We start from the raw sequence: 27545 nt of genomic DNA on the forward strand, positions 1-27545 counted from the left end.
AGTGTTTGAGAGAGAATTTATTTATTTTTTTTCTCTACAAAGAAAATTTTAGTTCCTCTGAAGTCTTTTTTCCAGCTGGTACAGATATTTCAATTTTAAATGTGTGCTTTTTTAGAAAACTCAAAGTTAGCCATATACACAGTTTTACCATGGGAAAAGCAATTTTATCATCTTTCACCCTTCTCTGGCAATTATGTAGATAGGGAGAACAAGAAACAGTATGCTGGGTTCAAGCTCTGTTGTAGAGCTGGTCCTCTTGTTATCAGGCTCAGGCTGGACTCCACTAGACCAGTCTTTGTAGTTCTCTCCCATGGAAATCTGACCACCCTTTATTGGTGAACTCAAGGGCTTCTTTATTATCTGTACATTTTCTGTGGTTCAAAGTTGGAAGTAATGTTTATTGCCCAAAATTGTTTAATTGTGCTCTGTTTGTATCACCTATGTGACATCACTGCTTGATGCAATTTTAGGTAGATGGATATTTCATCCTCTCCACTTAGAGGCTAAGCTGGAGGCATTTTTGTATGCCAGACCTAAGAGTCCCTGGCAAACAATAGATCTTTAATAAATGTATGTGATATTAAAATGAACTCTTGGATGACAGAAAACATGACTTACAAGCTAATATGTTATTACTGTATCAGGATTGTTTTTTGTACTTAGAAACTATTTCTGCCTTACTGATTGAATGACTCAGTGAATAAATAATTACTGATAGAGTGCAGCGACCAAGGTTCTATGCATTACTGTAAACATTCATGTCATTTAAACATTGGAAACTTAACAGAACCTTATGGCAAAAATGAAGGAACACTAGGCAAGGTGAAGAACATGGGCCGTTGAAACTCATCCCTAAAAGTGTAGCAATATCAATTTTCCAAAACAAGAGAGAGAGTAGGGTTATAGTGTAAAGAAAACCATCCTGGAAATTGAGAAACTTGGAGTCTAGTCTCAATCTCAACTTTAGCATTAACTGGCTTCAAAGTGGTCACTTCATTTATTTGTGAAATGAAAGGGTTGAATTCAAGAGCCTCAAGTTTTTACTGTTAAAAGGCCAGATAGTAAATGCTTTTAGGCTTTAGAGGCTGCGTATGGTCTCTACCACGTATGGTCTCTGTCACATAGAGTAATTTGTTTTTGTTTTTACAAACCTTTAAAAGTATGAAAACCATATTTAGCCATAGGCTAGGCTTGGCCTGAGGGTCTTAGTTTGCTCATTGCTAGATTATTAGGTGATCCTTTTTATTTTTTAAAGATTTTACTTATTTATTTGAGAGAGAGAATGCATGAGCAGGGAGGGGCAGGAGGGGCGAACAGGACCAGGACAAGCAGATTCCACTCTCAGTGAAGCCAGATGCAGGGCTCAATCTCACAACCCTCTGATTGTGACCTGAGCCAAAACGAAAAGTCGGACCTTAACTGACTGAGCCATCCAGGCGCCCCTATGTCATCCTTTCCAGTCATAACCATTTTCTTACTCTGTGAAACAAAGAGCCAACCAAATATGCAACACTAGAGCATCAGCTTATTCAGCGCTGCAATAGTGAGCTTTCTGACCTTCGTAGAGATGCCTCCCTGAGTGCATAATTAAGCAGAGATAATTTAATTCTGATATTTGGGAAGGCCAGATGACGTTTCTCCCCTATATTGTGTCTAAAAATAACTTGTTTCACTCAGTGGGGACAAGCGTTGAAAAATAGAACTAGTCAGCCAGTAGACATTGCAGGTCAATTCTGGGAACTGTCTTTGCTCATCAAATTCAGGTTTTACTTTAGGTTTTGAGTTGTAAATCATGTCATGATGAATAGACATAGATGGAAAGATAATGCTGTTCTCATAAAGCTAATTACCTGTAGCATGTATAACGGAAGAAGATTCCTTTTTACCATTGCTGTCTGCTGGCTTGTGTGTCATTCATGTTCTTGCATTTTTTTCAAGATCTCTATTTTCATGGGATTCCTTCCTGATTTACATTCCTGTATGTGTCTGTGTTTTCAAGTACTTATGTGGATATTTTCAGATCAGAAATCCTATCTTTTTAGTGGTGCTGAGCTTTACTCTATTATTTAATAGAGTAACGGACTGAGTTTTTACATTTTTATATTACGGTACTTGGTCTAGCAACCAGTCTGCCTGGATACGAAGAGACCTGTACGCTTGGTAGTAAAAAGGCCCCAATTCAGAAAATTGACAAAGAGCTTTACCAATGAAGTTAATGTAGATTTGAACTGCTAATGTGTAGGTAATTAGCTCTGTTTGCATGCAGTCTCTGTATGGCGCTTAATCTGTTAAGTGGCTTGAGATAGACTCTGGGAAATTCTTACAAAAGGAAGTCTGAAATACTGAGCACTATTAAACATTTTATTGAACTTAAAGATGCATGACATTTACTGAGCAAACCTGTCTCCTGCCAGAATAGCCCTGAATCTTTGAAAATCTGTACTACGTTAAGAGAAGAGGCCCTGATCAAAGGAGAAGTCCTCTCCAGGAGAGCATCTTGCTTTGCTGTGGCATTAGCTCTCAATCAGGTAAGGCTTTGGGGTGTACTTTGGTGAACTGAGAGTGGGAAGACTTGACTGCTTTCTTTGTTTGATTTGTTCTTTTTATTTATTTTTTCCTTCTAACTGTATCCCAAAGAAAAAGTTCCCATAAAGAGACCAGTGCCTTTGGTGCCACAGCAACCTACATCTATACCGGTGTCTCCAAAGGATGTTTTTGTTTACAGTTGAGGACCTAACATGCATTGTTACTTAGAAGGGAGCTGGTCAAGATCTGTGGAGACTCAGTGAGGGAAGCTTTACTCAGAGAAATTTCTCAAGCAATTCAAGTGAAAATTTCAAATGATTGGGTTACTATGTAGTGTTTTCAGAACAGTTGAACTTAATACTCTTCAAAGTGAAATTTACATGAAATGAATGAGGAATCCTGGATCAGCTCATTAAGTGGAGTCATCTTCTATTTCTTAGTGAAACCCCAATTCTCTTACTTGGAAGAGGTTTCAGTGATCTCTTAAAATAAATGAAGGCAGCTGGGGGTCAGAGAGAAGAGAGGACCTGCCTGCTGTCACAAGCAGTAAAGGACAGTTGGAGCTGGAACCCTGGAATGCCCCCTTTGAAGAGCCCTTCCCAAGAGAGTCCCGTTTGAAGGCTTAGGAAAATGTGAAATACGTTAAACGCTTCATATGTGGTAAGAGGAGATTTTAGGGCAGCAGAAATAACCAGTTTATTTATCCAGCTGGTAAAGTATGGCTGGAGAATCTTGTTTTTCTTGAATTAGAAATGAAAATATCAGGGTGATCTATTCTCTCACATTTAGATCTTTCATCCATTTTGAGTTTATCTTTGTATCTGGTATAAGAGAATGGTCTAGTTTCATTCTTCTGCATGTGGTTGTCCAGTTTCCCCAGCACTATTTATTGAAGAGACTGTCCTTTTTCCAGTGGATAGTATTTCCTGCTTTGTCGAATATCAGTTGACCATAGAGTTGAGGTCCCATTTCTGGGTTCTCTATTCTGTTCCATTTTTTGAGCCAGTACCACACTGTCTTGATGATCACAGCTTTGTAGCACAACTTGAAATCTGGCATTGTGATGCTTCCAGCTCTGGTTTTCTTTTTCAACATTCCCCTGGCTATTCGGGGTCTTTTCTGATTCCACACAAATCTTAAAGATGATTTGTTCTAACTCTGTGAAGAAAGCTCATGGTATTTTGATAGGGATTGCACTGAACATGTAAATTGCCCTGGATAGCATTGTCATTTTCACAGTATTTATTCTTAGTAATGCTGAAATTAGTATATTTTCTTTTTTCTCGTTTTCCTTCTTCTCCACCACCCAATTCTGGTTGATACATTACCTCTCATGGTATTCATTTTTCTCTTAAGTATGCTTGATTTGTCAGCTTTAAATGCTATTTTTCTGACCCTGTATAATGAAGACAAGGCATTAGGCATACTTTCTCTTATATTCTCCCCTTGTCTTCATTATCTGAGAATACAACACATGTGCTTTATTCTGTAACCATATTCCCTGCATTCGTTTTAGTCATATATATATTTAAATATATATTCTTACATGTATTTAAATATATTCAAATATTTAAAGATATTCATTTGCTATTGGTTTTCCAGTCATCTCTTGGTTGATTGAAATGTGTTTTCTGGTAAAGTGTCTTCCTTCTTCAGAGGAAGAGCATTCCCCAAGTTCTTGGTATTTAAAATTATTTGTCTGTTTTTTTTTTTTTTTTTTTTTTGGCTTGAACTACATTTTGACCAGACATAAAATTTTGAGATAATATAGTTTTTCTTGGGGTTTCTTTATCCATTGCTCTTCTGTCTTCTAGTGTAGAGTATCGCTGTGGAGAAATCTGAGGCCTGCCTAATTATTTTTTTTCATACTTCTGAGTTACTTGATCTTGTTTGTTTTTCTCATTACTGTCCTCTGTATCTATGGACATTTCTCTATTGAGATTTCTTCAACTGCCAGTTATTTTCTGATCTTGTTTTTTTTCTGATTTTTATATCCCTTTTCTCACTTTTTTTTTTTCCTTCTAGTATCTTTTTATAGATGTGTGCTGGTGCATTTTTAAATACTGGTCATTGAAAACAAGTTTCTTAGACCAGCTGCTTGCAAGAGATTCATGTCAGAGACCAGAACCACGTTGTCATGCTGTAGACTAGTAGGAACTTTTTTATGTATGCATTTTGTCTATAAAATAAGATAGGCTTTCTTTCTCCGTGGCTAACGGAATAGGACAGTGGTAGTTTTCAATGAAAAACCTTATTCTCTGCCACTACTGTAGCGATGGACTGTTTCCTACAGATACAGCTTATCTGTTTAAATTCTTGGTTAGCCTCACCTTTGCCACAAGAAGGATCCAAAGGACTTCTCATTACTAGTCCTGAATTCCACTACCATCACTATAAAACAGGAATTCAGATTTTGTACTTCAGGGTGTACCCCTCGCCTTTGAGAACTACTTGGTAGGTAGGCTCTTGCTGAGATCAGCAGCAATGTTTTTAGCACACTGCTTTGTGCAGACCTTACCCCCATGGCCCATCTCCCATGTTGTTGGCAGTGCTTGCATCTCTTCTGTGGTTTGAACTTCCTGCTCTCTTCCAATACTGTCAAGAGATGGAGTTTGCATTTCTGCTTCTCAGTCTTGTTTTCTTTTTTCTTTCTTTTAAAGTCTTCCAGTGGGGTAAGGAGAAATGCCAACTTTGTGCCTCCACCTTAAAAACTGGAACTCAGGCATGTCATTAAAGCATTCAGTAATCTTCCAGTTTGGAATGCATAGGTCGCAGGATGAAAGGCACAGCATTGGGAAATACAGTTGATGGCATTGTAATAGCATTGTATGGTGACAGATGGCAGCTACACTTGTGAGCACGGCATAATGTATAGAGTTGTTGAATCACTGTGCTGTATGCCTGAAACTAATGTAACATTGTGTGTCAGCTCTACTTCAATAAAAATAAAATGTTTTGGAAGCTATTTTTAAAATTCAGTAATATGCAACTGTAGGAAATATTTTATAGAAAGTTCTTTTTTGATTACCAAAAAAACCTTTTTCTTTGTAGACTTTAAAACCCCTGGCACACCATGAACAGGAATATCCTACTATCTTTAAACAAGTCTTTAGGATAGCAGAGAAATGTTCATGTGATTTGGAATATAACTTACTTTTCTTTTTTCTAGAACCAAGTGGCAAAAGCTACGTCCATTTTTTCTCAAATCATGAAGCCAGAAAGTGTACTTTGTGCTAATTTAAAGGTAAGTGACTTCTCTATTGTTTAAGGCTTGAAAGGTGGTAAAATGATGTCTAGATTTTTTTAACTGTGTATGATGAATTTTGATCTCTTAAGATCTTGATTCGTTCACTTCAGTGATTTATTGAGCTCTGAGTTACAGAATAGGCCCTGTAACAGAAGTCAGTACCAGCACTTAGAAATAGGTGGAAAATGAGATATGCTCAGATTGAAGATGTAGCTAAATGCTGCAAGTGTAACATATGACTATGTCTAGACGGCTGTAGATAGGAAGGAGATGGACTCTATTTTCTCTTGACTCAGACTTGAGAAAAATCTTCATGCTAATTGCATCCAACTCCTGATACCTAACATGGGGAGTTAGTATACCTATGCTACACAAAATAGTGCTTGATGTGGTAAGCACTCAGTAATGTTAGCTATTTTCATTCTGTGTTGCCAGCCTGCCGTGGCCCATCTGCCCCAGTAAGCAGTGAGATCCATGCCTTCCTGGAGCAATGAAAAAGACAGGAGACTCTGGTCATTAGAGACATCATGTACCCCACTCAGCCAGCCCCTACTGAGGCCTTGCTTTGCTGGGTACACTTGTGTTATGGGGTGTTGAAAAGAAAGCTAACTTTCAAGAACTTAGTGTTCTAAAACATCAAAGGGTCAAGATGAGGAAAACATTGTCAAAAGAACAGAAATGTGTTAACCAGCAGTATGGTATGAACTAGGAGAAGGGCTCACAGCCAGTGTATTGTTGTAGCATGGTGAGTGAAGGGCTGGCCAGCGGGAACAAACGGCCTATCTCAGGGCGGGGAGAATTACTGAGTAGTGTCTGAAGGAGGATGGGCCATGCGATTGGAGGGATGAGAGGGAAAGGGCATTCTTTTTGGGAGATTAGTTTTGCTGAAGGTTCTGTTTAAAAGAATAGAACCTTTTCATTGTAACCACTTCTTACTAGCCTTGAGTTCTTAGGCAACTTAACCTCTATGGTCCCTATTTTCCTTTTATGTAAAAGAGAAATAATATATTACTGTCCTTTCGTTATGAAAATTCAAAGAATAATGCATGTAAAGCAGTTAACACAATACCTGGCATGTAATCAGTGTTCAGCGAATGCTTCCTAATACCACTTGTATTTGTTTAAAATGAAGTGTACTACATAAAGAGGAATATTTATATGTAACAAATCCTGGGACCTAGTGAATAAGAATTGGGAATAACTTCAAGGTTCCATGATTTCCACTACTTCCGTAGTGATTATCCTCAAAAGTCACCCCCAGACCAGTGCACACATGACTTTCAAGAGGAGGACTAAATGAGCCTTTATGGTTAACTTTGGAAAATAAGTTTGCCAAGATGTCTGAGATAAGATTATCTTATATTTGACCTCATATTGACTTTTCAAAGGCCTTTCATGTGAGGGAAAGATGAGCCTAGGGAACCAGAAAAATGAGCACAATAATAATAGAGAACTTGGAAAAAGGGTGGTTTCAGAAGGGAAGAGACTAACTACTAGAAAAGTATCCAGAAAGAGATCTTGCAGGTTTTAAAGGGCATGAGCCTAAAGGGGTGATGAATGCCAGAGCTGTCAGTTAAGAGCTCATCTGTATAGAACCAGCAGTGGATCAGATAGGAACTGACAAATGCCACAAAAAAAAGAATTAGAGGTTTAATAAGAATTGAGTTTAATAAGACATCGGGGTGAGGAGAGGAGTCATCAGAAAAAGACAGGGAAGAAATAGCAGCAGTTTATAGAAATCTAAGAGGGCTATTAGCCCTACGTACTAGAGCCTGCTACAGACAGCCCCTATCTCTAGACTGGGTGCCCATGCAGAAACTGCAGGTCAGAGCAGATGGGTCAGCCTGAAAAGTTCACTTGGGTAAGCAAATCGAGGAGGTCAAGGTGGCAAAGGTCCAGAGTCCAGAAGTTCAAGTCGTTGGAGCCAACAATATCAGTAAGCCAAACACATTAGGGAACTTGGTCTTCCAGCAGGTACCATATGTATTGTACCTTCTTTTCTGCTTCCTACTGGATTTGGACAGCTCTGAGTATCCAAGTCTATCATCGCTTCTGAGAGAGTGGCCTGCAGATGAACTCATTTTGTGATTGGGACAGAAGTAGAATTGCTGGCATTGCAGGTGGTTCATAGCATCACGGAGGAGAGAGGTACAGGAGAATGTGGTGAGAGGAGTGTTATATGGATCATTGGCAACTTTTCCTAGAAGTGAGCTGAGGGAATCAATAAGGATTAGTGGTAAGAAATTGAAGAGCTACAGATCAACAGAGTTTTATTTTAATTTAGCTGAGGTACCAGGCTAGGTAGTTAATACTCATTGGTTCATTTTGTACAGCACTGTAGGAACAATATTTCGCCATATTATACGTGTGTGGAAAATGGAGATTCAAAGGATAAATAAATCCCCCAAGTTCTCAAAGCTACTTATGTAGCAGAGTCAGAGTTTAACACAAACAAGTATGTTTAACTACAAAGCCAAGGGTTTCCACACCACTCGAGACCTACAGAGATAGGGTTTTGCCTTTTTTTTTTTTTTAAATCCAGGATTGGGATTAGCTGCTCCTCCTGAATGATGGAAAGCACATGGGATTAGATGTCAGAGAGCCAAGTTGCTGTAGTGCATGTACTCCATGTCCTTGAGTTTAGGTGCTTCATCTCTTGCAATCCTTGGCTATCACAGTTGTTACAAAATTCTAGTAGTATTTTTTTTTTCAAATGAGAAAGTGCTTTGATGGAAATGAAGCATAGGCTGCTGAGTGAAGCTATCTGTTCATTGGTGGAGGAAAGGTCCAGAGCATGGTGGGAAGTGCACTCATGAGCTAGAGCAGCAGGAGTAGCTCTTTCTCTGAGAGCTAGAAAGGAAAGGCAGCTGATTAAACATGGTGGAATGTGCATGTTTTAGGCAAACACTGTGTAAGGAACCTTGAACGGATCTTGTATATGAGTCATCCCCTCCATGGATTGGGTCACGGGAGAATATGTTGTTCAGAAACTTAAAGACCATTTTATGGTTTAAAAATGCTCACTTAGGAACTTCTTCCAAATGTCCAATCTAAGTTTGTCATATTTCAATGTAAACCTGTTTTGGCTTCCTTAGGAATATTGAAAAAGAGACAGTTGCCATTCTCAGGTTTAATCTTTCAGATGCAGATCTGTTATTAGAGCAGGTTTTTAAAAACTGATTTAATGGGCCCTAGCTTTCCTGAGGCTGAGTCATCTACTTGGAATCCTTAAGGGCTGTTTGTTAATTATTAAGAAAATGGAACCCTGACAAATAGGCTGAGTAGAAAGTCTGTTCAGTCAGTAGTAGCAGAAATAAATGAAGTTTTTTTTTTTTCTGATCTACTTTAAAAATTAATGTCTTATACTAAAATTTTTTCCTGCTGCCAGTTGGAATTTGAACTCACCTAATTTCCCCCCCTCAACTTAATTTTCTTTTTGTCAAAATTGCTCCTGCTGCCAATATGACCCAGAGGGCCTGATTTTCCATTTTCCCAGCTAATACTTGCTACATACTGAATTGATTAGCAGATGATCTCATTGAGGCACATGCATGTTGGCTCCACTGTCTGGATTTAAACCCATCAATCTCAAAAGAATTCTTTAGCAATGTTGATCAATATCAAAGGATTAATTTCCACTTCTAAATATGTTTGAAAATAGCCAGGACCAACATAGGGTAGCTTTCCACTGTTGCTATTTGAATTCTAATCATGTCTCTAGAAATAAGGCATGTCTCCAAATGGACACCCATTTTGGAATTGAATTACTTTGCAGGGGAATTGGCAGTTGGTTAGTTTTGCTGATTTTATCATTATTTGTTAATACAGATAAATGTTTTAATGCTCTTTTCTCCAGTCCCTAAGGTCACCTAAAGTTAGAACCCATGCTAGGAAGTCTCCTAGGCTGCATGGGGTAGACAGGAGACAGGGTTCGTTTCTCATAAATCTCTTTGTGGTAGCATCTTGCCTGAATGTAGAAGTTAAGAGTTACACTTTGATCAAGAACAATGTAGACCTGAGAAAAACAAGAATCTATACAAATGAGAAGCTTTGTTTTTCTTCCATGTAGAAAACCAAAGATGATCATTTTGGGTCTGATGTGACATTAAGGACCCAGCCTCTTTCTGTATTTTCACACCACCATCCTGAGCATATGTTTTCCATCCATTATCTTTTCCAGCAAGAAATAGGAAGAATGGAGATGACTGGGTGGCGCAGCCGTTGAACATCTGCCTTTGGCTCAGGGCATGATCCCTGTGTCCTGGGATCGAGTTCCGCATGGAGACTGTGCTTCTCTCTGTGTCTCTCATGAATGAATAAATAAATAAAATCTTTTTCAAAAAGTAGGAAGAATGAAGGACAAAGAAATTGGGTCCCTTTGTGGGTCCTTTCCCAAATGTCTCACTTAGCCACTTGTACTTACATGTTATTGGCCAGAACATAATTCTGTGACCATACCTAGTAGTAAAGAAACCTGAGAAATACAGTCTCTGATTTCTGTCCAGGACAGCGTCATTTAAAGTTAGGGAGTTCTATTAATCAAAAAAAGGAGGGGAAGATATTATTTAGAAACCCAGCAGTCTCTATTGCACTATGATACTCTCCTTCAAGTGTAGCCGACTTGAAAAGAAAAAGATGAGATACAAATTACTGCATGTTCAGGGCCTCTGTTCCTTTTTATGGTCAAAGGCATCCAATGATTTGTGAACATTTCTTGAGGTTTCAGAGAATCAGAAGGGCAGGAACTGTCCTTCTGTAGTTGTTTGAGTAGTTGTTCCTACCTAAATTCCCCCTATTCCTTGCTAATTTTCCTAGCCTTTTGTTTGAAATCTGTAAGATTAAAGCAGTGTGCTGTGTGTACCTTGATCTAGTTTTCCTTAGCCATACCCTGAGGTTGCGGCTTGGGACCAGCTCTGCTAGCTTTACCTTTTTTCTTTGCTTTTTATCAGTGACTGCCTCATCTGTATTGCCCTTTTCAGTGTATTTCAAGATACTGAACTTTACTCTTGAAATCCCTTCTGAATCAGAGATAGTTGCTGGAGGCAGGAAGAGAAATTGGGAAAACTTAGGAAGAGATGTTCAAATCTTCCAGGAGCACATCACCAATAGTTTCTAGCATGGAGCTCTGGGAGGTTTATCTCTGTGAATTGCTGGGGCACCTCAGCTCTCCTTCGCAGTCATTATTGTCGAGGGTCTACTAGGTGCCAGGCACTAGAGACATAACATGTAACAAGGTCAACTTCTCCTTACCCTCAGTAGGACAGCTGCCAACCCCATCAGTTGGTTTTTATTAACAAGAGTCAGAATTATTGTTGAGAGAGATTTTATCCCACTTTTAAGCTAACAAGTTAATCTTCCATAGTTTTATGGAGACTAGTAGAGTTCACACGCAGAGAGGTGAAGGGGCATTTATCAATTAGAGCAATAGTAGTAGTCATAACATTAGCAATTTGCATCCGTTTCTTGAACCCAGTTCCCACAGGGTGACAGGAGGTTTATATACCTCTTATACATATAGGAGGTTATACTTTAAGAGAGGAATCTTGAATTTGGAGAACTCCAGCCTCTCAAATGGGCAGTAAGCATGCCTGTCCTTTTCTCTGGGTGTGGCACTATGTATGTCTTTCCAGGCTTTTGGTTATACAGCTGTTTGAAAAGAGAGTCTGGAATACAGGCAGTCAGCGCTTCTGTTTGAATGTGAGAAAACCTGTGGAGGATTGGCTCCCAATGAAAGGTGTGCTGATTGTGCCTTTGCTGAGCACTGCTGAACATGGAACTTACATCACCTTCTTTGGATTTCATCTACTTGGAATCATTTCATTCTGTTTTCTGGGACGAAATATAACAACTCATCCCGATCAACTGCTCAACAAACTTAAATTGTCATAAAATGGACTATAGAAAGAACTTAGCTGGCTTGCTATTTATTAAAAAAAAAAAAAAAAAGAATACCTCTTCCAGAAAAACTGCTTTTCCAAAGGATCAAGAGCCTTTAAAATGTTGACATCCTTTGACTTTGTAATTTCACTTTTGAGAATCTAGTCTTAGGAATTAACAAGTTTTTTTAATATATGCACATTTATCAATATATTGGAGTAGTATTGCTTAAATTAATGAGTTATTGTATGTTTATGATGGATTGCTATGCATTCGTCATTAAAAATGAGATATTCTATCATTTAATGAGAAAATATTCGTTACATAATTGACAAGAAAGAATCAGATCTGGAGGAAAAATATGATTTCATGTATTACCCTCCAAATATATTAAAGAGTGGATAACAGTAGGGGAATTCTGAGTTATTCTTACTTTCTTTAACCTTTTCTGTATTTTTCAAATTATACTAGTGAACATTGGTAATGATAGGGGGAGATGTATTTTTTTTCTGTTGTGTCAATTTTGTCTGTCTGATAGAAGGTAGTTATTGGTACCATTTTAAAAGCCAAGTACTGTACCCAGTTCCTTAATGGCTCCGGTGTAAATAGGAGTACCTCATTAGGACTTGAACCAGCTTCCACTTCATACCTGAAGCAGCTGATTTGCCTACAATTTCCTAACTTAAATAAGTTACTAAAGGTATCTTTTGTCCCAGAGTCCATCTTACAAGATTTGTGATTGTCTTCTCTGAATCTAGAAGAAATAGGAAGAAACTGATAGTAATGTTTGAGTACCTGCTGTATGCTGGCATTTTATTCAATGTTCACAGTAACTCAACTATGAGATGTAAACCTATTTCCCTCATTTTACAAATACTGAAGTTGAAAGAGATGAAATAGATGGCCAGCATCCTGTAGCTGGTAATTGCCCATGCCAGGATTCCAGCCCAAACATGCCAGACTCCAAAGTTTTCTGCATTTGTATCTTTAAGTAGGTTTTGAAGTTGATGTGTTTGATTAGCTATTGGAAAACAAGTTTGGGCTGATAGACATATATTTGAAGCATTTTTGAACTTGTGCAAGAGAATGAATTAGGAAATAGCATGAAGCAGGTAGATGCCTATAAATGTGGGCTTGTGCAGGGTACATATCTCATTGTTGAGCACCAGCTCAGTCTTGTTTTTGCTTGTTTCTTCTTTGTATTCAGATTTTGATTCATATCAAGGCAAATATGTTGAAAGCCCTGATACAGATACTAAAGGATGCTACAGAAGGAAATTTATCAAAATTTGTGAAAAGACCAGAGTTCTCAGAAGAAGTGGTAAGTAGTATGTGATTGCTGCATAAATCATTTAAAAGTGAAAGGGCACTCATTAAGATGTGTCCTACTGTCTTCAGTCTCCAGTGTGCCCCCTTAAAGAGTGTCAAATATGGCATCCCCTCTCTTCTTCCTTTTATAAGACTTCTAGGTTTGGGTGCAAAGATCTCTTTCTTACAACAGAAAATAGCCTCTGAAATTCTAGGAAGATTTTGTCCTCTCACATTAATCTCACCACCACCCCACACACAAACACTATTTTCCTGGATCCCAGCTCCCCTTTTCCTTTCTCAAGCCTCCAGTGCCTTCTCCCCACTCCCCCACCCCTGCTGCCAGTTTCGTGGAGGAAATAGAAGCAATCGAGAGAACTGCTGCCATACGGAGAACCTCCTCCTGTCACTGTGTACTCAGCTTCCCTGCCAAAGCCATGGCCACCATACACACCTCGCCAGAGCAGGCTCCCCTGTTGAGACCTGGAGCCCATCCTCTGGCCCACGGCAAGGCATCAGTTCAGAAGATGTCTTACCCACTTTTGAGCATCATTAACATCCCCTTCCCTGTGGATCGTTCCCATCAGCAAACAGCTGCTTCAGTAGCACTCATCTTAAAAAAATTTTAAAAATAAAAAAAAAATAATCTCCCCTACTTAAATGAAAAGACATGCTATACTGTGTGTTGGGCTAGGAAGACTCAACTCAGTAAAGTCAGTTCTTCCCAAGTGATTGTGATAATGTAACCTCCTAATAAAAGTGCCATTAGGGTTTGTTTTTTTACTAGTTAGGGTTTACTAGAAAAAAACAAAGTAGCAAGAACCTGTGAAAGAAGAGGGAACCCTGTGAAAGAAGAAAGGAGAAGGTACTAGACCTGGCAGATATAGAAGCTTTACTTCTATAATTAGAACTGTGGTTTTAGGTTCTGTGTAGACCAGCTAATGTAACTATATAAATGTTTTTGCAAAAGTATAAAACAAAGTTACATAAAAATGATAAGCAGTTTCCAAACATTGAAAGCAAAGTGAAGTAAATGAACCCATGTCTCACACTGCTGGATTAAGCACACAAAGAGCAGTCATTTTAAGTCATTTGAAATTTAATAATATATACATCTATAGCTAAAGGGAAGAACACTGTAAGGAAATCATAAATTACTGACAGTGATCGGTTTGTAATAATGATATCTGTGGTATTGTCATTTTGACTAAGAAGGGGCCTGTTGACTGGTTCTCCCTCCCACCCTTGCATTTTGATAGTACTGATCCCTGCTGGCATCCGAGATGGCACGGTTGGCGGCAGCGTGCAGCCTGGCCCTTCCCCACCCCCCGCCCCGACCCCCCACCACCACACTGTTCCACTCCCAGCTGTATCCCATTTTCACAATTCCACCCAGAGGCTTCTTCCTGCTAGCAAAGGGAGCTTGTCAGGAAACTAATGGGATATGATGAATTTAAAGCTTCTTTCTATTCAAATTCTTAGCTTTGTGCAGATTGTGATCCACCCAAACCCTTTGGGAGTATGTTTGCAAAAGTAGGGGAACTGGAGATGTAAACGGGTTTTAAAATGCACCGTTGTGTGCATTTGCATCCATTATTGACACAACTTTGGTTTTCTCCATAGCACTGATATTAATCACTCTACCTAGATCAGGTTCATCAATATGTTGTCCCGATTATATGACTAAAGCATCCAAACTCCACACTGAAAAATAGTTTTCTATCTGACCCCTGCCCCCAGAGTCTGTAAGACTGATTTGCTTAAAGAGCTCCCCCTCTAGTTGCATGTATTTTCTGGCTCTTGTGAAGCTGTGCAGGGAGCTGCTGTTGAGAAATAAATGAGTCCTCTGACTCCGGTAGCCTTTGCGCCAGCTCTAAATATGCTTGTGAGGCTGCATGTGGAGACTTCCACTGTAAAGCTTGCATCTTACAAATGCTCTGTGCAGTGTTGGTATCAACAGTTATTAACGAGGTCTCGTGTGGAGGTAAGGCGCTGTTACACCACCAGAGGAATTTGGAAAAGAATTGTTGATTTTCCTAATTACTGTGACTAAAGCCACTCCAAACATTAGCTGTTGCTTCATTGATTTCTTTTTCGAAACTAAACTAACAATAGAGCAAAATATCTTTTCTGCTTAAACTGTAGAATGGTTCTCCTGACACCATTGGATCTTTGTGTAGTTAGAGGAGAGAATTGATGTATATGAATTTAGAGCCAAGTTCTCTCCAGCCTGGTATATTTGCTTGGCTGCTTTTGGAAACCATGGGTTTCACATTAAGTCGTTTCACCTTCAAGTGAGGCTGAGACTAAAGAAGCTATTCTTTTTAAGAACGTAAAGTGCTAAAACTTCTTACCTGAAAGTTCAGTGAGGAGAGCTCTTCTTTGAAGGGAAGGTATGCCAGCAACAAATAGCGTTATGATATATTTAGAAAATGACCAGAGGATTTCTTAGGGACCTTAAATATAAGTAAATTTCATCAAGAAATTTTAGGTTGTATCATTCTTTTTCCCTTTGGTTTCTTTTTTTTTTCTTTTTTTTCTTTTTCTTTTTTTTTTTTTGGAATTTAGCCTTTTTTTTTTTAAGATTTTATTTATTTGTTCATGAGAGACACAGAGAGAGAGAGAGAGAGAGAGAGAGAGAGAGATGCAGAGGCACAAGCAGAGGGAGAAGCAGGCTCCACACAGGAAGCCTGACATGGGACTTGATCCCGGGTCTCCAGGATCACACCTTGGGCCGCAGGCGGCGCTAAACCGCTGCGCCACCGGGGCTGCCCAGATTGATTTATTTTAGAGAGAGGGCACAAGTGTGGGGAGGAGCAAAGGAAGGGGGAGAGGAGAGAGAGAGAGAGAGAGAGAGAGAGAGAGAGAGCAAGACTCCCCACTGAGCAGGGAGCCTGATGCAGGGCTCAGTCTCACCACCCTGAGATCATAATCGGCCAAAATCAAGAGTCAAACGCTTAACCGAATGAGCCACCCACGTGGCACAGGGTGGCGATCATTAATAAGGATTGAACTAAGTAAAATGTTGATTTTGTTCAAAAAGTAGCTCTACATTGTAATTTAGAGCTCACTCTTTTTGTAAACAACATTCCTAGACTTGTGACCGATGTTTATACCTTTGGTCTAGATCTCTCCTCAGTGTCTCACATTGGTGTATATCCAGCAACGACCTTTCACAGGCATCTCAGCGATACCCCAGACAGAACTCTTGATTTGTTCCCCCTTCAGATCTGCTCCTCCTATCTTCCCCCATCTCCCTTAATGATCTCACCCATCACCACGTTGCTGAAGCCCAAATTGGGAAGATGTCTTTGATTCTTCTCTTTCCTTGACCTCTTCAACAATAAATCCTTTCAGTTGAACATCCCAAATATACTTGTTCTACATCTATTTCTCTATCTTGTGTATACATTTTCCAGTCTAGACTGTCAGCCTCTCTCATAGGGATTATGATATTGGCCTCCAGAGTAGTCTCCACCCTCCATTTCTATACACAAGCCATTTAAACCTAAGTCAGATCATGTCCTAATTTGGACCGTTTGATGGCTTCTAGAATGAGTTCCAGAAAACTTTCCATATGCTACAAACCTCTACATAATTTGGCCCTCCCTTACTGCTCTCCTTGTTAAATTGGGCAAACTTATTTCCGTTGCTATTTGACTTTTTTTCCTGATGTGTTTCATTGTATATTATGTACCACTTAAAGACCCTTTTTATGAGATACTAGGAATGTTTTTCAAGTACTAATTCTGAATCTTGGGTATACCTTGTGGAATCTGTTCATACTTCCGTGTGCCCCAGCACCCTGGTTTGCACCATTCTAGGTATACACTATACATTTCTATGCATTTGTGTATCTACTTCTTGGAAGATGAGAACTTGCAGAGATATAATGATCTGCTCTTCTTTTTCCCAGCTGGCCAAAGCGAGGGAAAAAGTGAAGGATGTGCCTGCCCTTCTAGCCAGATTTGATGAGATCTATGAGAAACTGCAGATAAGTGGCCAGATCACCACTTACACTTTGGATACCCTGCTGTGCCACACCCCGGGGGACAGGAAATCCCACATGATACTGTTAAACAAGAGGACAGTCAGCCATCGGACCTGCCAGCCACTCAACCAGTCCCTGTGGGCTGAGTAACCCTAGGTTCAGCCCACTCACGGGTCTGAGCTGGAATAGGCCTGCTTCTAGTGAGTTGATAGCTTCCTCAGAAATCAGGCATTGTCCTCCAGTGGATGGTGTACTAACAGACACTTGGTCTCCTTAAATTTCGGAGTTCATTGAGAACCAGCATGCTGACTGGAGAAATCAATGGTGTACCGCTGTGAAGATCTAAATACAATCACACAGAGAGCTCCGCTCCCTCAGGAAGGACTCTTTTCCCTGTGTCCGCTTCTGAAGATCTGTGAAGGAACATGGCTGTGGTCTCCAGTCCAGCTCCTGGTGCCAGAGTAGAACCCAATAAGCACCCGTGGGAAGGAATTCACCCTACGTGGTCAACTCCAGAATTTTCAGGGGGAGTAATCACTTGCAGAATTCAGGAGATCTAAAACCTATCATGCCACACTGGGCGGTAGCCCAGGATCTTCTCACTGCTTCTGTCATCGTTTATCTGTGACCCTAAATAAGATGCTTGTGACCCTGCATCCTGACTTGAAATTGTCATTTAAAGTTCAGTAGGGTCTAATTTTCTCAGAAATGAGAGAAATAAAAGGTTCCTGAGGAAATATCTTGAGGTCCTGTTTTGTTCTCTCGTCAGCACAAACCAACCCCAGAATATAGCTCTCAGAACTGATAAGTAAACTGAAATTTTAATGGTCACCGCTGTGGTCATGGGCAGGCCATGTACTTTTCAAAATAAATGCCAATAAAAACCACATCATGCTCTCTATTTTGCTTTGTTCTCTATGTGGATCACAAATATTTGGTTCTACAGTTCCTTGGATTAATGATCTTTTTTCTCTTGAGATGCTTTGTTTTGTAAAAAGAAACGTGTCATGACCGCAGGTTAAAACTTCCCCATCCTGAATATAAAAAATAGTGAAAGGGAATAAAGGGGAAAGGAGAAAAAATGAGTGGGAAATATCAGAAAGGGAGACAGAACACGAGAGACTCCTAACTCTGGGAAACAAACTAGGGGTGGTGGAAGGGGAGGTGGGTGGGGGTGACTGGGTGATGGGCACTGAGGTGGGCACTTGACGGGATGAGCACTGGGTGTTATTCTATATGTTGGCAAATTGAACACCAATAAAAAATAAATTTATTTAAAAAAATAAAACTTCCCCATCCTGATCTGTCATGTGATAGTTTGAAACCCATCACTGGCGAGTTGTGCCTTCTGTTTCTACAGTCCCACATGGTGTTCAGACCCCCCAGCTTCTTCCTAGAGTTCTGTACACTCTCTCTTAAGCACCGTTTCAAAAACTAAGGTCTGCTTTTAACTTGATTGTTTTTCGGAGTCAATAATTCATAGCATCCGCAATTTTAGAGTAGGAGGAAACTTCTGCATCTCCTGATCGACGTCATCGTATTTCAGGTGAAGGAAATGACTGGTCCAAATTGGTGTAACTAGCTGAAGGTGGAGCCGAGGTGAGAATCCAGATTCCCTAGCCCAGTACCCTTCCCACTTAGAGCACAGTATGTCCCTCCAGAGACAGGATACTGGGTAAGGGCTCCCACGACTTAGTGTGGCCACGGGCTCACTTTACTTTCCTCATTTGTCACCTGGAGTAATTACACCCACCTCATAGGCCTGCTGCGAGAACGGAACGAGACAAATGTAAAGCAAGCAAACAGTGGCTGGCACAGAGTAAGCGCTACGTAAATCTTAGCCTTTTTTTTTTTTTTTTAAAGATTTTATTTATTTATTCATAGAAGCACAGAGAGAGAGAGAGATGCAGAGACACAGGCAGAGGGAGAAGCAGGCTCCATGCAACAAGCCTGATGTTCGACTCGATCCCGGGTCTCCAGGACCACACCCCGGGCTGCAGGCGGTGCTAAACCACTGCGCCACCAGGGCTGCCCTTAGCCGTTATTAATACTGTCAATAGCTCTCAGAGTGTGGGTGCCTGGTTGAAGAATTATATAACAAAAACGTTCTTCCTTCTTACACTCTGTGAAGGCTTAGCCTCTCAAGGAAAATTTGAGAAATTTGAAAAAAAATTTTAAGATTTTATTTACTTATTCATGAGAGACACAGAGATGCAGGCAGAGGGAGAAGCAGGCCCCTGTGGGGAGCCCGATGTGGAACTCGATCCCAGGACCCCAAGATGACGCCCTGAGCTGAAGGCAGATGCTCAACCACTGAACCACCCGGGCGTCCCAAATTTGGTGCCTTTACAGAATCTTAATTGTATTTTTCTGTGTCCGGTGTTTGCAGAAAAAGACATTTGTATTTCTCTACCTTCAAAGTCTTAGGAAATAATAGGGCATGCTTCCTGTCCCCCAACTTATCTTTTATCTTCTCTGACGTTCACAAAGAGCACTCGAATGGTATTACGGCCTGTGTGACTATGGCCCTGGTTGTTAGCTAACAACCATTCATTAGCAAAAAAAATTGTGAGCAAAAAATAGCAGCCATGACCTCTCCAAGCCCTGCTGCTCCGAACAGCTGGCGGCTGTTGTGGCTCTGCTGCCTGTAAAAACTGACCTCTTTGACCTATTCCCAGAAGTTATGCTGAAGGGCAAGAGTAGAGAGGAAACTCATGGGCCTACTGCTTACCCCAAAATAATAGGTGATTCTGAAGGCTAAAACACCACCAAAGAAAAAGCTTGCTTAGTACATAGCATTTAATTCTTTAAGATTTCACAATTTCTGGGGCGGTTGGGTGACTCAGCGGTTGAACCTTCGGCTTAGGGCGTGATCCCAGGGTCCTGGGATCAAGTCCCACATCAGGCTCCCTGCATGGAGCCTGCTTCTCCCTCTGCCTGTGTCTCTGCCTCTCTCTCTGTGTCTTTCATGAATAAATAAATAAAATCTTTAAAAAAAAAGATATAATTTCTTTGAAAAATGGTGGGGTTTTTTTTGCAATCAATAATTTGCCTAACGCACGTACTTACTCTGTTAATGAGAATATTTGGACAGAACATCTTATTCCCTAACCTTGTTGTGTTCCTTTGTAGATTGTTTCTTGTATCGTAAATGTCCTTGGTTCAGAGTCCAAAAGTCGCCATGGTGAGTACAGCATAGCATGAGGAGGAGACGAAAAGATACCCCCTTAATTAGGTGCTCTCAGGAGGGTGTTCTGGTCATCCCTTGCTGTGTCAGAAACATGCCAGAACTTGGTGGCTTAAAACAACAGCAGTCACTTTCTCATTATCATTAGAATTGACTGGCTCACCAAGCAGTTCTTACTCAGTGTCTCTGGTGGTTATTAGTCACTGGGTGGCTGGGATGAGAGTCACCTCCGAGGCTTCCTCCCTTAATATTTATGGCAGTCGCTGCTGGGACCTCAGCTGAGACAGGGGCCGGCACATCTACGTGGAGCTCCCTGACCGCGTGGTGACCGAGTACCGGGAGGCCAGGCGGAAGCTGTTGTCACCTTTTATGACCTGGTGCCAGAAGTCCCATGGTTTCAGAAGTCCCGTGGAGCACTTCCACTAAACCACGGGCCCACGCAGATTCAGAGGGAGGGAGTGTTCATTCCAGCTTCCATTGGTGGAAGTGTCAAGGAAATATTGACATGTTTTACACGATCAGAGACTTTTTTTCCAGTAAGCTCTTTGAACTTCTTTCCCGTTGCTGCTTCTCTTACTAAAGCCACCATCATCAGTCGCCTGTCACCTGTCTTCGCTGCAGCCGCTGAGGTGCCAAAACAAATTTATCCTCTTCTGTTTAAAAACTCCTGAGGGCTCTTCATGTCCCTCTGGATAAAGCGCTGTCTCTCTAACATGTAGGAGGTCCTTCATAATCCGGCCCAGGTTTGCCCAGCCAACCCCATCCCTTGCTATTCCACACTCCTTCCCTCCTCCTCTCTTCCAGGCCATCACTTAGATATCTTGCCATCTGGAAAGGCTTTCTTGACCCACCTACTTCTTAAGTTCAGGTCAGATGAGTTGCCTGCGTGCGTCTATACTTACCAACACATTTACTCCTACCCCCGTTCTCTGTTCTTTGCTAGATTTAGGTGCCATGTCTATCTTGTTCTGCACTGTTGGCCCAGTACCTAGCACAGTAGGAGCCATATCATAATGAGTACTCATGTAACTCACTAATTGATTTATGTCATAATGTTGGTTGTCATTATATCCCCCTGAGAACAGCTTTTTTCTCTCCAATGCCTTCCACTCAGTCCCAAACATTTAGACCTGACCTCAAGCTTTTGCTCTGCCTGTTACGTGTCCTTTTCTCCTCGCATCTAAAATGCCCTCCCTCTTAATCCATCCTATCCTGCCCACGTTTCAAGATCCAACTCCTGTGTCACCTCTTCCGTTAGGCATTCTTGTTGTGGAACCCTTCCGGATTCTCTACTCATTCACCAAATCAGTATTGAGCAGCTACAGAGGACAGGGTACGATGAAAGGCTCTCAAGAGGCCACGGGGAGAAGACATCCCTTTCCCAAAGCAGAACATTTTTAGCCTGCCATGTTAAACTTAAGGATCTTTTGGCCCAGTCACTTGCTCTTTGCTTCTATTGATAGTACTCCTTAAGGTGTGGCGAAAATCCTCCTGAAGAATAGACTTAATAGTGATACAGGCCAATCCTGGGCAATTTTGGTTGATAGTTTTGTTGACAGTGATCCAAGGAATTAATAAAAAAATTGAATTAATTCTTAATGATTATGACTGATAAATTATAATGGGAAGGTAAGGATTTATCTGCTACAATTCCGGTAGGCAAAATTATACCTTTCTCTAGTTCTTTGCAAGCAAACAAAAATTTCTCATATACTCTCTCTAGTCCTGCAAATCTCAGAGAGGAGTTCATGGGCTACTTGATCTTGCTTAAAGGATATTTTAAGCTTTGATTTTTTTTTCTTTAGGCAAATCTTTAGTCTCTCTGAGTATGTTCCTTTTACCCCTTCTTATAGCCAAGATGACAGCTGAGTATAAGGCACTGGTTCTCAAACTTCAGCAAGCATCAGAGTCATCTGGAGAACTTGTTCAAACCCAGAATGCTGGGCCCCATCTCCAGAGTGTCTGATTCCACAGATCTGGAACAGGGTCTAAGAATGTGAATTTCTAATAAATTTTTAGATGCTGCTTTTGCTAGTCTGAGGACTGCTGTTTAAGCCATATTTTATGAGGAAGCTTATATATATATATTTTTTTTATGTGTGCGTGGGAGACTTGGCTTCAGATACGATCTCTGGATCTTCTGGTCTCTGCTGTGACTAAGAGGGAAGAGCAGGTGAGTATGGCCTTGTCCCTGGACTCCAGGGCAAGTACCTGATGAGGTGTATGTCTGCCTTTTGCCCTTACTCCTGAGGCCCCTCTCTCTAATGTTGATCCACCTCAGTCCACTGGAATCAGGGAATCAGGAGTCCCAGGTAATTATGATTTAAGATCAGTGAAAAATATATCTCTTTAGTGTTTTCAAATTATATACATACACACAAATATATACATATGTACACATGTGCATACATACCCATAAACTAAGGCAACAACGGTAGGATAGCAAAGGGCTGGACAAAAATAAATCAAGATTCAAATTTACTTAATAATGATTCTGTCTCCATATTTGACATGCATTGTGCATTAAAAAAAAAAGTGTGAGCCAAATCATTATGAATTAATCCCCCAATGGAAATATTTCAGAAAAGTAAAAATTGTTTTTTAGAAGGTTGTGGTTTAGACTGCATAAAAAAATGAATCAAGGAGTTAGGCTGGCTTAAATGGCGTTACCTCAAAAATATCTTAGGCAAAAATTGATGTTGGTGTAATTCTGATTGAAATATTTTTGTTAACGTGGAGTGAAACGGGATTAAAAATGTCCTCTGTTATCATGATCTTGCATTCTGCAAGAGGAACAGACATTAAATGAGCAACTGCACAATGACCACGTTGTTAATGATTGGGATAAGCGGTACCTCACCCCATGGCATAGAGTAAGTGGCACATGTCTACGCACATGTGCACACACACACACGAGGACCTTTTCTGGTCTTTTGTAGCACCAACTGCCATTTATTTTGACACAGTACCTTGCCTTGTGTTGTTACAGAACGTTTTCCAAGTATGTCTAGTGTTTCCTGAAGGACAAACTATCCTACGTCTGTCTTATATGACCCCGAAGTTCCTAGGTAGCATATTACTATAGTACGATACTGTAATGTGGCCTTAATATTTTTTGAAAGAGTGACTGAATTAATGGCAGGTTTTAGTTCCTATGTGTCACCTGCCGTGCTGTGCTTCCTGTACTTAACAACTTTCTCATAAGCCGGTTGCTCTTTCTACCTCAGTTGTACATGAGACGAGATGGAGCCAAGACCCAAAGGCGTGGGATGGCAGAGAAGGGGGCGTAGGTGACCACTGCATCCACACATGGGCCAGAGCCCTCTATTTCGTTTGTCTCCCTGGGGTTTCCGCCCCAGTATTTGCAGACACTCAGCTAATCTGAGACAGAAGTGATTCGGGGAAAAGGTGGAACAGGAGGAGGATACAAGGGTTTTGTGTGAAGCTTCCAGCTGCTAATGGAACAGAATCAGAATGGGTGCGCTGCAGAACCGCGCACCCCACCCACCTGCCTGCCTTATTGAGCTCATCTCCTTCTGAGGACTGTGGCTTCCAAGAGCCTCAGGGGCAACTTTATCAGTGACTAAACGTGAAGTCTGGGAAAGAAGGTCCAAGGGGAAGAACCCACATTTGGCTGGTAATCACTGCCCTGCAGCTGAAATACCCCAGAGCTAGGTGCTTGGGATAGGAGAAGAGGGCCTCATTTTATTTATTTTTTCATTTTAATTAATTATTATTTAAATTCAATTTGCCAACATACAGTGTAACACCCACTGCTCATCCCATCAAGCAAAGGCCTCATTTTACGAGGCTGAGAAGAAAGGGCATCAGGAACCCCTGAGCCCACCTGGAAGTCATCAAGGACTCATGGTCTGTCATGTCCTGGCCTGCCTGGGAAATGCAGTGCCTGGTTAGTGATCCCTCAATTTTCCTGATTTCCTTTTCCCTGCCCCAACTCAGGCCAAGCTCCTCACCCAGAAGAGCCCAGCATCACCATGTCACTTAATTGCCCAGATCTTCCTCATTCCCAGGCAGCAGCAGCATCTCACAAATTACAAGTGACATCACAAAAGAAGGCACTACAACTCGATTTGATTCTGAGTCCACGAACCCAAGTCACAGACCTGGCAACTCCTGGTCTATCCCACTGCACTCTAGGGGGACGTGTTATGTAGCCATTAGGTTCAAGAGGACTAAGGAGGACTTCACTTTCATGGCTGGAAGTCACTGAACTAATATATGTATAAAGAGTATGTTCTGATTGTCACTAGTGGCGGGATGGCCACATGTACGTCCAAAGATAATTCAACATGAATGCTGCTTGCTAAGAAGCCAGGAGAGATCAAGCAACTCCACATGAGGCTTTTGGGCCATTGGGTGTATATTCCTGTATAAAACTATGAAGAGCAGAGGAAACGTCATTTCCAATTTAGATTAGCACAGCCCTTTCTTCGACTTACTATGCCGAAGTAACAAGAAATTTAACAACAGGGCTTTGTAAGGTAGGGTTTATAAAATAATAATAATAAACCTACTAACACGTAATAAGATTTAACCATTGTCAGGCTCTATACAAAGCACTTTGTACACAGTATCTCATTTAACCTTCAGGAAAAGCCCATTTCACAGATGAGGGAAACAAGCTCAAAGAGGTTAAGTTCTTGGCCACAGATATAATATCAGGAAGTGGGCAAGCACAGGTGGTCTGATGCCAAAGCACATGTTTTTAACTCTCTCCGTATTGTGTGCCCCAGTGGTGGCTCTGTGTGTGTGTGTGTGTGTGTGTGTGTACGCCCCGCATATGCTCATATGTGCACTTTTCAGGAAAGATGGTGTAATACTGTTGATGCAGCAGAACTTTACAGGGGGCCACTGAATAAACAAACAAAAAAAAAGGTTAAAATATATATGCATACGCTCATACATACATATATATGCATATGTGCATACATATGTACATACATATTTATTGTATGTGCACACACATAGACGCACAGACATACTTGATGGTTGTGTGTGGTGTATGTTTGGGTTTTTTCAGTAATCCCTCCCCACCTTCATGCTTCGCCCTGATCACTGGTGTACGGCCCAAGAACTTAGGTGGACAGCAGAGGGCGCCCAGAGTCACTGTTTTTAAAAGGTGTTAGTTCCCTAAAGCATCTTCCATTTCTGGAATTCAGAGGGAGCCGAGGTCCACACTGCAGTCTAGATGCGAAAAGTAACTGTAGATAGACTTCAGAGAGGATGTAGAGTGTTACCCTCACTCAGATGGAGAATTATCATGTTGAAAGGATTTAAAAAATTTTTTTTTAAGATTTTATTTATTCATGAGATACACACACACACACACACACACACACACACACACAGAGATGGAGAGGCAGAGACCCAGGCAGAGGGAGAAGCAGGCTCCATGTAGGGATGGATTCCCGATGTGGGACTCGAGCCAGGTCTCTAGGATCACGCCCTGGACTGAAGGAGGCGCTAAACCACTGAGCCACCCGGGGCTGCCCCTGAAAGGATGTTTTTAGAAGAGAGAAAATGGGATGCCTGGGTTGCTCCGTCAGTTAAGCATCTGCTTTTGGCTCGGGTCATGATCTCGGGGTCCCTGGGATCAAGCCTCACATCAGGCTCTGCTCAGCAGAAGTCTGCTTCTCCCTCTGCAATCTCTCTCACTCTCTCAAATAAATAAACAAAATACTTTTTTAAAAAAAAATAAGAGGAAACAGGATGACCCTCTGTAGATAGTGTTCTGATGCCAGGGGTGGGGGCGTGGGGAGGGGTGGGGAACACTAGATGTTGCTTGAAGAAAATAGCCTCAGCTCCTTATAAAAGAAAAAGAATGAGCCTTTGTCTCACTTGGGAAAGTTCCCTCCTTAATTAAGAAGAAAAAACCCAGAATGAATTGTTTGCTGTTAACTAAAATCATATTGGTGTGGGAGAGAAACGGAAAGGAATTAGGCTCTTAATTATTTGTTCTGTCTTTCTGCCCTACTCAAATCCATGAAATAACAGCAACCTATCTCTTCCAGCCGTCATCAAGGAGCTACTAATTCTCAGAGTTTTCTCCTTTAAAGTCAGGGAGATTTTAGTATCTTAGTGTACTTATCACTGCCTATTTCTAGAAATCAGTCAAAGACCAATTTTTCATCATCACAGACCTTTAATGTACATCGAGATTTCAGAGTCCTGATTGTTACCATGGGATTGAGAATTCTGGTGAAAGATGTCTGTGGCGACACCCGAGCCCGGGAAGAGGAGAGTAGCATAGTCTTGCTCAAGATGACTTGCTCTTGAGCATAGATAACTCTTGGGAGATTCTGTGCCACTGCACAACCTATAACAAATGATGGGAATAAAAGAAAGAAATTTACTTATTCTAAATGTGGCCCACTGAGTTGATATGGCCTGGGCATAAGAGTGCGGGGATATAGGTACTGAGAAAAAGGCCTGGGGGAAAATCCTATAGTACATGCTGTTCCACACACATTCTCTTTGATTTTTCTCACTTATAAGATAAAAAACTCCTAAAGCACCTGGTTGATGGACGTTTGGTCAAACTCCTCTAGGAGTCTGGAGTGGAAGTGGCCAGAACGAAGTCTCTCTTTACACCGCCGTGTTAGCAGGTGTTTATCCCGTTAGATACTGGAGGTCGAGGGAAGGCTGCGTGAAGGTAGTGTCCCACTACACTGCACAGGGTGGGGCGATCTCACCAATATAATGCCTCCATTGCCAGTGAAGGATCAGTAGTATGAAGCTCACTCAGGCAGGATCTGTTTGACAAGGTTGAGAGCTAAGCAGTTGGCCGCTGAACCAACTGGTAGGAATGGCAGCCCTGGATTCCCCTATCTTCCACAACTTTTGTTATGCCCTTGGAGTCAAAATCCGAAGCTCAGTGGACCATGGGTCCAAACCAAAAGTATACATCTTTTATTCATGTGGATCATGTGGGATTTTGTTTTGTTTTTCTTTTATTCTTTTTTTTTTAATTTTGTATTTATTTATGATAGTCACAGAGAGAGAGAGAGAGAGAGAGAGAGGGGCAGAGACATAGGCAGAGGGAGAAGCAGGCTCCATGCACCGGGAGCCTGATGTGGGATTCGATCCCAGGTCTCCAGGATCGTGCCCTGGGCCAAAGGCAGGCGCCAAACCGCTGCGCCACCCAGGGATCCCTGTTTTGTTCTTAAGATCATTTTCTCCTCCAAACCATCCCGATTCGACATTTCACTTTGCATTTGTAGACATGGCTTCTAAGCTATTATTTCACTCTGTTGACATGCTTTCTGGTGTAAGACATCTGGAAAGATGGGGGAAACAAAGATAACCAGCACACCATTGCTACTTTAGCAAATCTCCTGCCTCCATTTTGAAGATTCTGAGATGAATAGGTAATAAGAGTCCCCTTGTCT

General features: G+C 41.2%; 1 protein-coding gene across 4 annotated transcripts in view; it reads left to right on the forward strand.

The window, feature by feature from the left end:
* PTCD2 (pentatricopeptide repeat domain 2) overlaps nt 1-17836 on the forward strand; it is a 31031-nt gene extending 13195 nt beyond the window's left edge. For all 4 annotated transcript variants that reach the window (XM_072826759.1, XM_072826761.1, XM_072826760.1 and 1 more), the window contains 4 exons: nt 2415-2528; nt 5696-5770; nt 12858-12971; nt 16875-17836. In XM_072826759.1, the coding sequence (XP_072682860.1) occupies nt 2415-2528; nt 5696-5770; nt 12858-12971; nt 16875-17099 (528 nt within the window). In that variant the 3' untranslated portion in view covers nt 17100-17836. The remainder of the gene's footprint in view (nt 1-2414; nt 2529-5695; nt 5771-12857; nt 12972-16874) is intronic.
* Nucleotides 17837-27545: the final 9709 nt, after the last annotated feature.

The sequence above is a fragment of the Canis lupus genome, chromosome 5 (assembly GCF_048164855.1).
Source record: "Canis lupus baileyi chromosome 5, mCanLup2.hap1, whole genome shotgun sequence".
NCBI classification, from domain to species: Eukaryota; Metazoa; Chordata; class Mammalia; order Carnivora; family Canidae; genus Canis; species Canis lupus.